Source organism: Corella eumyota, chromosome 6 (genome assembly GCF_963082875.1).
Source record: "Corella eumyota chromosome 6, kaCorEumy4.1, whole genome shotgun sequence".
Classification (NCBI taxonomy): Eukaryota; Metazoa; Chordata; class Ascidiacea; order Phlebobranchia; family Corellidae; genus Corella; species Corella eumyota.
Genome location: NC_137495.1, coordinates 7,821,884 through 7,834,392, shown reverse-complemented (window position 1 = coordinate 7,834,392; position 12,509 = coordinate 7,821,884). Strand labels below are relative to the sequence as shown.

At 32.0% G+C, this 12,509-nt stretch overlaps 3 protein-coding genes across 3 annotated transcripts in view; 1 reads left to right on the top strand and 2 right to left on the bottom strand.

Annotated features, from left to right (window-relative positions):
* LOC145755514 (low-density lipoprotein receptor-related protein 6-like) overlaps positions 1 to 6,175 on the bottom strand; it is a 33,813-nt gene extending 27,638 nt beyond the window's left edge. The window contains exons 1-6 of the mRNA XM_082571758.1: positions 6,145 to 6,175; positions 5,684 to 5,975; positions 5,075 to 5,235; positions 4,645 to 4,880; positions 4,033 to 4,230; positions 3,102 to 3,421 (exon numbers count right to left, since the gene is read on the bottom strand). Coding sequence (XP_082427884.1) covers positions 3,102 to 3,421; positions 4,033 to 4,230; positions 4,645 to 4,880; positions 5,075 to 5,235; positions 5,684 to 5,750 — 982 coding nt within the window. The 5' untranslated portion in view covers positions 5,751 to 5,975; positions 6,145 to 6,175. The remainder of the gene's footprint in view (positions 1 to 3,101; positions 3,422 to 4,032; positions 4,231 to 4,644; positions 4,881 to 5,074; positions 5,236 to 5,683; positions 5,976 to 6,144) is intronic.
* Positions 6,176 to 6,853: 678 nt separating this feature from the next.
* Positions 6,854 to 9,091, top strand: LOC145755282 (NXPE family member 3-like). The gene is made up of 2 exons (XM_082571508.1): positions 6,854 to 7,683; positions 7,762 to 9,091. The coding sequence occupies exons 1-2, from the start codon at positions 6,884 to 6,886 to the stop codon at positions 8,717 to 8,719; spliced, it is 1,758 nt and encodes a 585-aa protein (XP_082427634.1). The 5' UTR covers positions 6,854 to 6,883; the 3' UTR covers positions 8,720 to 9,091.
* A 167-nt stretch (positions 9,092 to 9,258) lies between these two features.
* On the bottom strand, positions 9,259 to 12,067 carry LOC145755177 (protein FAM177A-like). The gene is made up of 5 exons (XM_082571404.1): positions 11,856 to 12,067; positions 11,062 to 11,163; positions 10,621 to 10,687; positions 10,282 to 10,450; positions 9,259 to 9,787 (listed from the first exon to the last, which is right to left on the bottom strand). Exons 1-5 carry the CDS (start codon positions 11,970 to 11,972, stop codon positions 9,727 to 9,729), a joined length of 516 nt encoding a protein of 171 aa, XP_082427530.1. The 5' UTR covers positions 11,973 to 12,067; the 3' UTR covers positions 9,259 to 9,726.
* Positions 12,068 to 12,509: the final 442 nt, after the last annotated feature.

Here is a 12,509-nt window from a genome sequence, read left to right as displayed (position 1 = left end):
AAAAAAGTCATTTTTTGGTTTGGTTTTATACACAGTTTTAAAGAAAAATGGCCAAAAAACTATCTTTTTTTCATTTTTTACGATCACAATTTGTCTAATTTTCCACTTTTTACATAATTAAATAAAAACTGTATATAATATTTTTTTCGCCTATTTTTCTCAAAAATGCGGTAGCACAAATTTTAAAGAAAATGTGAGATAATATGATAATTGTCAGTTTATAATGACGTAATTGGGAATTATGTGTCATAATTTCGTGCGTGACGTCACGCAATAGGAATGTGATAATTGGATTTTACGCCCATATTTAATTTAAACAACAAAGCGACTTGAAACTAGTATTTCTAAAAGATAAATTGAAATAAATAAAAATTCAAAAAGGGTTTTAAATTGTAACAAAAAAATGCTTTTAAAATATATTTTTAATTAATAATTATACTGCCCAAACAAAAAAATGCCAATAAAATTTTGACATATTTATAATCTTATCCTATAAGGCATTGGTCAGCAGCTGGCCATAAAGCTCCATCGACAGTGATTAAAGGAAAATTAAACAAACAAGCCATAGGCCTCTGTTTGGAAAGGCTACGTCGGTAAGCAGGCCGAATACTTTGTTCTGGCTTGCCAGAGCGTTACGTGAAGTGACATTATCGAAAATTAACTCTCTCCGTAGCCGAGGCAAGTCTAGGGGACATTTCTAAGGTTAATTGCGTGCGCGTAAAATTATCGATGTCGGGAAAGAGTTGCTTATGTTATGCTAGAGGTATATAGAATGCAAGGTATTGAAACGCATGGTAAAGATATTATTGCTAGTTGGTAATATTACAAATTAAAAAATTCCCCATACTAAATGGCAGTACATTAAACAACATTTAAACACTATTGCAAATTTTTTTATGAATTTAGTTTTCCAATGAAGGGTAGTAAAACTGAGTTAATATTTATTTTAATATATAGAATATAGAAATTGCGTGCTCTTCGTGCAGAAACAAACACGCAAAAATTGTTATTTTATTATATCGTCCAAAGCTAAGTAAATATCAGACAGGTTAAAGTCAATAATAAAATAGTTATTAAAAAAAATTACATTTTTTAAAGAAAAAAAAATTTTTTTTTAAATATAATTTTAAAAATCGCAACTAAGAACTTTACACAACTTAAAAAATTGAAATAAAAATTCCTTTGACCAATTAAAGTTTTATTACAAAGATATTATTATTACTAAACGCGCAGGCTTTATGAATAGGTATTAGAGGTATGGTTTTCGTATCAAAGCGGTCTTATCTTCACCGAGGTAAATAGAATTGTGGTCGCTTTGAACTTAACCCCTTGAATATTAATGGCACGTTTTGTAACCAAGTTTGTAAGAATAAATTTTTGCAATAGGTTGGCACCCCTTAATATCGTACAGCTAACGTTATTAAAGTTTTATAGCTATACGGTATATAATATATCTAAGCTTATTACCAAATTTTCGTAAAACAACGCTTTATACCAGACGAAAATGCCTTTCTTTAATAAATAGTTTTTAATAAATGAAAGGCCAATGTAATATACAACAGAACAAAAAAAATAAAAAAATGGTTTGAAAAACCACCCAATTTTCAACTGAGTTCAAATTGAAGTTGCCCTGTCAAAAGATCAAAGCAAGATAGGGTCACGTGACCACGCCAGCCTTAATATACTGTATATGAATATGTCTCTTAATTAAGATGTATTACAACCGCTATACCAAAGCACTCAAGAAGTTCAATTTGCTTAAAATATTTTAAGAATTTACAAACAAATATTATTGAAGTATCGAATTTGCCTAAAGTCGGGCGATTTTTTTATTTTATAAGACCAACTAATTTTGTAGTGTATATAATATCTAATTTTTAATAAATAAAATTAAAAGAAGTAGTATTACATTTTTAAACGTAAGTTCCTATTTGGGTAAATTCCTAACGATTTCATTTATTTACAGAGAAAAATAATCGTTCTTTCTAATGACAAATTAATATCACTATTAATATCAACGTAGAAAATAATTTAAAACCCTTTCGGATCCACGTATTACTTTGTTGAAAGTATTTCGGGCTCGGACTGGAGCCTAGGGTGGTGAAAGAGTTACGCACAAAAGTGTATTTGCGATGTGTTTTAAAGCAAGCTTAAGTCGACTGAAAGTCAATATTTGGCTACAGTGGCACTCCTAAGCCTAGGTAAATAGGCAGAGCAAGCAGGCGCTTTTAAACGCTGGTTAATTAACAGGGTGGTCGCAATTAAAGCCTGATAATAGCAGGTTAAACATAAGGTTAACGGAAATAACTTATTTCTATTTAAATGGAGACAAAACTAGGCCAAAAAAATCGGTTTAAAAAATTTTTTTTTTTAATTAAATTTTTTTTTTTTTTTGTCAAATAAACATAAATCGTGAAATTTTTAATGTTTTTTTTAATACCCCGTTTTGGCGAGGGGTTGTAACTTATGATTTGCCCGACTGATTTTCATGGTTTATTACCTGCAATAATTTACTGCGAAACCTAAGCATGCTTAGCATTTAAATTATGCACTAGAGTAAACTCACATGAGTACTGTAATGAAGATGTACGACTCAATATATCAGGAAAAAACAATATTTACAACTTATTTTCAAAAATAAAAAAGAAAAATTCGGTGTAAATTTTTTCAGTGCATATATTGGCATCATTCTAATCTTACTATGAACAATTTGAGTATTTTCACGAGTAAGGTGAATAAAAATGACTGGCATAAACAGAAGCTGATGAATACTCCAATATTTGAAACTATAATAAACCCGCTTTAGAGGTTAAGCACGCAACCTTACCGCAAATACTAGGGGCTAATGGTTCAAAGCGGTTAGAGTAATAACAGAGCACAAAATAGCGTGATAGAGAAACCCATAACAACTTAACCCTAAAACCGCATACTAGCCCCAGAGTATACACACAGAATATTAATCTAAATGTCGCATGTCAGCAGAAATCAAAGAAAAAATTAACTTGAATTTAGTATTTACTTTTTATGAAAGTTAAGGTTGGTGAATTAATTTATAAAATATACAGAATAACTTTACAATAAGTGAGATTCTTAGTTCTTACCTGGCATTTGGCGTAGAGGGCTGTATGCTTGTACATCCATGGTGTGGGAAACGTCGATATATTCTCCCTTAATTATTTCCGGTACTCCCGATCCATTTTTTAAAATTGTGTAAATCGAATTCGTTTCCCAGTCTGTCCAGAAAACTCGGTCTTTGTATAGGGTGATCGAAAACAGATGTTGTAGAGCCCCGGGTGGGTCTAGAGCCCCGTCATTTTGGTTCGTCCCATACTCTTTACCCCCAGTTGCCGGGGTGTTGTTTTTTATTATTCGTGGTGAGTTTAAATTGATGTTGATGGAAGAGCTTGTTATTACCTCCTCCCTAAAAATTTTGAAGTTTAGTATTTTTTTATAATATCAAAATAAAAGTAAGTCAATTACCCTGTATATACAATAAATAACTTATTAGTAAAACTACAAATAATTATACGTCTTTGGCTTAACACAATTGTATTATTTGAAAAAATACAAATGTAATATAACTGTGCCACTATTATAAATAGTAGTAGATAGCCTGCTCTGCGGTAGGCATTTAGATTCTCATAATATATGTTGCAACTCTAAACTTATACTTGCCGTGGCAGTAATACAGTTTTATATTTTTTTTTGTAGGCCTACAAATTGAACATATATATCGTTCTATTATATATATATATATATATATATAGGTTTAAAATTGCATTTTTAAAATAATAGTGTGGTATACTGGTCATGACAGCAGACTACAAGCAGAAAGGTTTGGTGTTTAAGCCGCACTGATGCCACACTTTTTTGCCCTTAAACTCATTATTTTTAAATAGCCCAACCAGTACACACTTACCCCAAAAAAATGCAAAAAGGTTTTACTTAAAAAAAATACGAAAAAAATTAAAATTAAAATAATATTGTTACCGTTATTTACAAATGTTTTAATACATTTTGTTATTGGTTTACCTATTACTACCATCCATGTTCATTCTATGAATAAAACAATATTTCGCTTCAGTCCAATAAACTTTCTCTTCCGAGTAATCCAAAGTGATCCCGTTGGGAAAATAGATCTTTTTGTTCACCAAAACCTCTCTGTGACTCCCATCCATTCCTGCTCTTTCAATTTTCGGGTCACTGCCCCAATCGGTCCAGTACATGTAACTGCATTAAAACGATTTTTAATTATTTTATGACTTACAATTAAAATAAAAACTAATTAGTTTTTCGTGTGAAAAATTCTATAACTGGTAACTATACGAAACTTAAAAAAAACAGTTAAGCACATAAAATTAAAAAATTGTATTAGAAAAATTTAAACTTTTGCTCCCATAATACATTAATTAATAAATCAGCCAAAATTACATCCTAAACATCAATAAAAGAAGTGGTATTCATGCTAACTTACTTACTGGTAATTATGCCAAGCTACATAACAACAACTATGCACAAAAGAAAATAAAAAATTTTATTGAAAAAAAATATTACACTCTTAAAATGTTAATTTTTACATGATCCAGCATCAGGCCATAAGCATTATACCTAAAACAGATCAATTAAGTTTTTGGGTACACTTACGCATGGAAAGGGTCTACTGCAATAGCTCTTGGTTGCTCTAAATCACTCCAAATCAAAACCTTTCTGGAGGTCCCATTTAACTCACTGACTTCTATTCTGTCACTGTTATGGTCGGTCCAGTACAGTTTTTTCGCTATCCAATCGCATGCAATGTCCTCTGGTTGCGCCATTCCGGCATCTATAACGTTTATTTTCTTGCGATTCGGGGCCGACATATTAATAGATTGAATTCGACCCTGTAGATGACAATACAAAAATAAGTTTCAAAACCAAATGTTTTCGAAATTAGGTTTTTTGATATGTGCCATACATTATAGCCATATTATATATTAAATATTAATTGTATATACATATACAGAAATTTTAAAGTTATTCAAATTTCTAAAAAAATTTTGCAAAATTTAAAAATATATACAAAATATTCTTTTACCTTTTCTTCATCAATCCAAAATATAAGTTGATCCTGATAAATAAAATCACAAGCCCTCTCCATTCCGCTTGCAACAACCTGGGTGTTTTCTGGTTGTGCTGACGGGATCAACAAGACATTGTCGCGATTAGTTAACAAGAGAAGAGGCCAATCGTCTTTTGCTAAAAAAAATTTAAAAAATATTTAAAAAAACTTTCAACTATTCTTTGTGCTGTAAAGTTCTTTATATTATCAATTTTTTGCAAATTTATAATTATTGATGCGAAAAGGTCGAATTCATGACCTTAACATAGAGTAACATCAGTTACCCAAAGCCAATCTCGGGTTAACTTTAGAATATTATAGATTATAATTAACCAATAATTAAAAGCTCAAAAGTTCATATCGTTTATAGCATCCCACTAAAGGATGCCACAAGAGTGCAGTGTGGATCAAACCCAGGACCTCTTATAATGAAGTCAAGTGTTCGACCCACTACAATACTGACGGTCTTTCATAAAATTAAGTTAATACAGGAAACAATAAAACTTAATATTTCCTGTTAAAGTAAAATGTATATAAATCAATTAAAAATTGATATGTAAATACCAATAAAAAATATATATTTACCTGAATTTGTTGTCTGTAAGGGCAGTATGCATAAAAGGCATAATAAGGCCAATGTTCTTAATATCATGATTTTTGTAGAATTAATATTTCGTCCTACAAGCAGACAGGGCTTTGATAATTTGAAAGTTATACCCAAAAATTCAATACTCCACAAAACATCATTCAAAAAAATTCTTTTCTTGTTTATCAGTTTATAAATCCATATGCTTACAGTTAAACTATTTTTTGTTGCCAGCAAACAGTAGTTAGTTGATTATTTATTACAAGCTAAAATACTAGCAAGGCGAGATATCTAAAGAAAAAAAAAGAAAAAACATGCCGTCTCAAAAAACAATTTTACATTTGTCTATTTAGCTTTTTAATAACCCCGTTTTAGCCGAAAGATTTAGCCTTCAAACTTGCCCATATACATGAATATTTAACATTAATTACGTTTAAAATGTAATCTGTTAAAACATTACCTCTAGATAAGATTTCTGGTATAAAGATAAAAATCTGTTGACTGACAAAACCAGAGAAGCGCTCTTTACAACGACGAGCACAACTGGAGACTAATGACGTCATAGAAGAAATAGTAAAATAGAAGAAAGGTTGATAAGATAAGTTTATCCTCGTTTTGGCAAATAAATAATTTATTACAAAATATTAAAAATGCACAAAAACTAAAGATTATGTTAATTTAATATTTGTGTAATTAATAATTGTTTTTAATTTACAAATATTATATTTTTATACATTAGCGAAAAAGGTAGGCTGGGCTAAACAAGTATATCCAAAATTTGCCTTCCAGAAATATTTTTAAATTTATTATTTACGAAACATAATACTGGGTCGTCAGGAAGTTATAGTTTGTTTTGAATATCAACCATTTAAAACAATGAATAACAGTATTAATCTTTTGTTGCACATTCACATAATATGTGCTTACATATTATCAAAACAACAGTTAAATGAAAGTATATTTGATTTCATCATAGATATTACATTACACGTAATGTAATATCTATGATTTCATGTTAGTAACCAGTAGGTTTTAATTTTTAACTTAATAGAGAGATAGGCTAAGAAAAAGCTTTAAGTAAAGTTGCTGCGTAGTAATTTTTTTTAACTTATTTTTAGCATTATTCATTTTAATTGTGTAATTTTGAATGTTCTGCTGTTAGAATGAAACGATTTTTTACAATAGCTTGCTTTGTTTTTATGCTTGTCATTGTCGGACTTTTGACAGAATACAAATTTACACAAATCAACATAGCTACCAAACAGTATTACTTGTTCCAGAGGCCTACAACAACTTACGTACATAGATCAACGGTAATTCCCCATTCAAGTATTTCCAGCAAAATTAAAGCAACACCGGTAGTGGTAACGCACTTGGTTTCAAAACCCGTGCCCGGAGTTAACAACAAATTTCATTTTTACTATGGCCTAAAATACCTGACAACTTACGGTTTATCCCAACACACTAACTATACAGAAAAGGATTTTATTTTGCCCCAAGAACGGTCGAGAGAATGGATGAATAGTTTTCCAATTTTGATAAAATCTCAAGCAGCCTTTAAATCAGATAACCCGAAGAATAACAAAGGTTTTTTTACTTCAGAAAGATCTCAAGTCGTTTTAAAAAAAACGACCTACAGAGTAGGTGATACATTCATTGCTCGCATCTTAGCAAAAGACATAAAAGGTAGAAACAAAACGTTTGGGGGAGATTACTTTAGAGCAAGACTTTTAATTGGTGACCCGTACTTGATAGACCCTAAAGATGCAATTGCATGTGTGATAACGGATCACATGGACGGTACCTACACAATGCAAGCGCCGCTGGAATTCGCTGGTGAACTGACAGTTGACGTTATTTTAGCCGTACCCGCTGAGGGAGTGTTTTATCTGATCGAAGAATCAGAAAAAGGGGAATACAAAGAATTCTGGTTTGAAACCAAACTTGATTCCAACGAAACTGTTGAATGTAATTACGACATTAACGAACTATCGCAAAAGTAATATAAGTCTATTTTTAAATGTTTTATGTATACATTTTTATACTCGCTTAAACCGCCAACTTTTTTCCTTTTTAGATCGAAATCTGGTAAAAAATGCGACTACGGAAACCCAAGAAATAGAGAACCTTGGATTTGTGCAATGCCAAAATCAGGAGTTTGTCACCCTATCAATTATATGGAAGGAACTGGCGATAGTATTAGTTTACAACTATCCAAAACTATCAATAAAAGCTACAGAAGTCGAATACATATAGACGGAACAGGAATTAAAATACGAGTTTTAAATAAAAAAGTAAACAAAACCAGTTACCTACCGCCTTGCTCTTACAGTCGAAAAGTTGACACAAGCATAAGGCCGTCCGGGTATCTTTTTCGGGGCAATTGGGTGTCAAGGCAATGTAGAAACAGTTACAAAACTCTTAATAAGCGCCACTTTCGAAACAAGATTTTGTATCTTGTTGGCGATTCAACAACAAGGCAAATGTACTTCTATTTTGTCAAAGAATTAGGTTTACAAAATGTCGAGGCTCCAATAGGAGACGAAGTGCGGCAACGACCAAGAGTGTCGTTCGACAGAAACTACAACATAACAATATATTACCGCTGCCACGGCCCACCTTTACGTAACCCAGGACCGCCTACTAGCCGCATTTACATAAGCGACATATTATACGGAATCGACAAAGGCGGTAGGAACGTCGTAGTTATATTTAACATTGGTCCTCACATTGCGACTTACCATCCGTCGTTGTTTATCAACCGCATGCAGAATATAAAAAAGGCTGCATTGAGGCTACTTAGTCGTCAGCCGGGAACTAAAATCATATTGCGAGGCTACACGGCCCATAACGCCCCGATAGAATGGTTTCTGTACCGCTATCAGGTTCTCTTATTGGAGATATTTAGTGATGTACCTGAGGTGTTCTACGTCGATTTTTGGGACCTTTCTTTGGTATGGTTAATGCAGGGCGATCACCATGCCGAAATACGAGTGCGAAGACAACAAGCTCTGTTGTTGGCTAATTTCATTTAATTTCAGCATTGTAATAAAGTCGTTTTTTTAAATAAACAACTTCATAATGTTGTAACATAAGGGGGTGTAGGTTTATAAAATAAAATAGCCCCTTGATTTACTGCCTAGGTTTTTTATATTTATTTATTCCTGATGTGGGAAGGCCAACTTCACAACCCAACTATAGAGTAACATCTGCCACCTCGATTTAGTCTCGAGTTGACTTAGGCAGTTTGGGATATTATAGGTTTTAATTGTCCGGTAATTACGCTGCTGATTAAGTGTTGGCTAAGCAGTGTTTATAGCGCCTTACTTAAAGGCCCACAGCATACAAGACTGCCACATGCAACTCGACACTGGGTCGGAGTAACTAATGTTACTCTATGCTTAAGTCGCGCATTCGACTTTTCCACGTCGAGGATAAAGATATATACAAAAAAAAGAAGTGGGTATCGAACCCAGAATCTCATGTAGAAAAACGAAGTGTTTTAACCCCCTTAAAGTTATAAAAAATAAACAACTCTGACTTCGAAGCCAAGCAATAAAGTAACAAAGAAACATAACATTTAAAAAAATTTAATAAAATTTTATAGATAAATTGAAGACAATGGAAGTAAACTGTGTAACAAAAAAAATAAAACAAAAAAATAAATTCAATCTGAATAAAAATTAACAAAACTACGCAAAATAAAAATAACATGTGCAATTATAAATCCTCTGTAACAAACAATGTAAAAAGTTTGTATTTTTAAACTTTTGATAAAGCACCTAACTATATTACACACAACAAAGTAGAATAAATAAGAATTAATGCAATAAGCATTAACTTCACAGTAAAACTAATGTACCTCATTGTTAATGTAAATGCTTAACATTTCTTAATCTGTAGTAATTTACCATTGCCAAAAATATTGAATTTTAAATACCAGTTTCGTTAAATTGTAGTTCACAATTGGAAAGATATCGCCTTTAGAAAACAGTATAAAATTTGTGTTGTTGCAGTAGATAATATGGCTTTACAATTGTTTTTAATGGTCGCCAGTCTCAGTGGCTATTATGACTTCATCATTGATCTTCACTTTACCGGCACTAAAATAAAAACAAGGTTTAAGAATATAGGGATCGCTTGTACTTTATATTCCTCAAAAAAAAAAAAAACTTAAGGACAGATAAGTATGGGAGGGAATTAGCAAGGACCATAAGGTACAAGAGCATAAGTAAGGACTGTAAGTTAAGGGTCGAAATGTACAAAAGAGAATTACAAATAGTAAAAGAGAAGAGAGAGAAAAGAGAGAAACAAGGACTGCGTACAAGTAAGAAAATTAGGAAGATTGTGACGTAGAACAAAGAATTAGCAAAAACCATAACGAACCTCACAAGTTATTCAAATATAGTCAATGTATATATCTGTATATTTTAATTATTTAACATAATAATGGTACTAATTAACATAGTAGCCTAAAGTTTTTATTATAATTTAAAATATATACTGGTAACTATGTGTAACCTGTACGGATAAAAGTATTTACAACACTTGGTGTCATTCTAACAATATGTTTTCCGAACAAAAATGATTTTCTTACTTTATGGCATTTTGTATCATCTCTTTCTCCACCTCTCTCTCCTCTTCTTCCTGAGCTTTCTCCTCCTCATCTTCCTCCTTCATCCTCTCGATCTCACGAAGAGCATAAGCATACTTGGGAGAAGTGATTCCAAAAAAATAGGCAAGTTTTTCTCCAAGATAGTCACATGCTGAAAAATTAAGTTTTATATTTTAAAGTATTTTTTAAATTACAAGAAACTTAAACTTCTATTTAATCTATGTTAAACCAAGCTTGAAAATTACTACTTAAGTGCCATAGAAAACTTGATGATATTTAAATAAAATATTGTTTGTTTTTAAATGAGCAATTTTTACTTACCAGCCAATCCACCAACAGCTGATCGAACAGTCCAATACCAGAAATAAGGACCCCATGTTAAAGTAGTCTAAAAGTATATGAGATTTAAATTTTTAAGGTGATTTGAAGGTGGAAATTATTTTAGAGCAATTTCGTAAGCCAAGATAATAAAAAGCTGGCTGGCCATCATAAAAAATCTGAAAAAGGATTGATGGTAATTTATTTTCAGGATTGATGAAAAACAAAATCAAGAGCAAAATAATAAAAGTAGGAAGTAAAGAGGGAAAAAGCACTGAAATGAGGGACAAGGAAAGGGGGAAAGTGTTTTGCGATAATTTCAGTTAAGCAGCAGAAATTGTCCTCTAAAAATGACTGCCAAACACATTCCCTTAATTCCCTTTCTTCTCTGTTTTTAGCATTGACCAAATTAACAGTTAAAACAAAAATTAGCATATATTTTACCGGATCCACAACTGGCAGAGAAGGTTCCTCTTCCTCCTCCTCCTCATCAGTACTATACTCCTCCAAAATCCCATCACTACAATGGATCAACCGACGAGGAACCTACCCATATTAATTCAAGGGTCAGTTGGTTAAAAAGCTTTTAAATTTGCATTTTCACGAAGTAATGCTACATTTTTGTTATAACAAAATGTTTGATTAAATTTTTAGACTAAAAAAGTTGATGTCTTTCTATATTAGTTAGCCATTATATTATCTATAAAATTATCTTGAGTAACTAAAGGGTAAAAATAAATTGGATTAAATGTATAGCGAATAAATGGCATGAATTGAATAAAATGAAGGGGTCGCATGGAATTAACTAACCTAAACACACACATAGTACAATAAAAAATTCAAATCTTGCTACACCACACATGAGGTCATGGGTTCAATCCTCACTGCTCTTATGCTGTAGCAGCCTTAAGTAAGGCGCTATAAACGGTATAAATACCTGCTGAGCCAGCATTTAATCAGCAGCATAATTACCGGGCAATTATCCAAACTGCCACAGGCAACTCGAGACTGGGTTGGTGTAACTAATGTTACTCCATGTTTAGGTCTCGCATTCGACCTTTTCACATCAAGGATCAAGATATAAACAAAAAAATAAAATAAATATTGATAAACAGGCGGAAGCAGACAAAAAAATATGGTAATTTAGTAATAATGGCTGTTAATCTGTTGTTTTTATAGAACTTAGTTACAGATAATTAAAAAAAAATAACTTGCTATTTTAGTGTTGTTAAACTTACCTTAACTTTGCCTTGCTTGTTTAATTTGACTCCTTTTGTTTCGTCGTCGTCGCAAGGAATCGCAGTTTCATTTTGAAACCCTAAAACGACATTTTCTTCAGATACTACGGTAGTCATATTGCTTTTACGTAAACAGTATATCACTAAATCTGTTATGTCACATGGAATTTCCTAAAAAATAGAGTATCCTTCTACAAACAAAAAGACGTTAAAACAACTTTTGTAAAATTCGTCACAACAAAATTTGGGGGTATTTCCCTTTAGTTTATTTATAGGATTTCTATGCCCTGATCAAATTTTTTTGTGCATATCTTTATCCTCGATGTGGGAATGTCGAATGCGCGACTTAAACATAATGTAACATCAGTTACTCCGACCCAGTCTCGAATTGCTTGTGGCAGTTTAGAATATTATGGATTATAATTGCCCGATAATTATGCTGCTGACTCAGCAAGAGTTCGTACCGTTTGTAGCACCTTACTCAAGGGCGCTACAGTATATGATCAGCATAGATTAAACCCACGACTTCAAGGGTTCTTACCACTACACCACACTGCCGGTCCTATATAATGTTTATGCTCTTAATTAAAGAACCTGGTAACGACTTTTATAAAAAATTAAAAATACCTGTTGTTACATGTTAGCAATTAATCG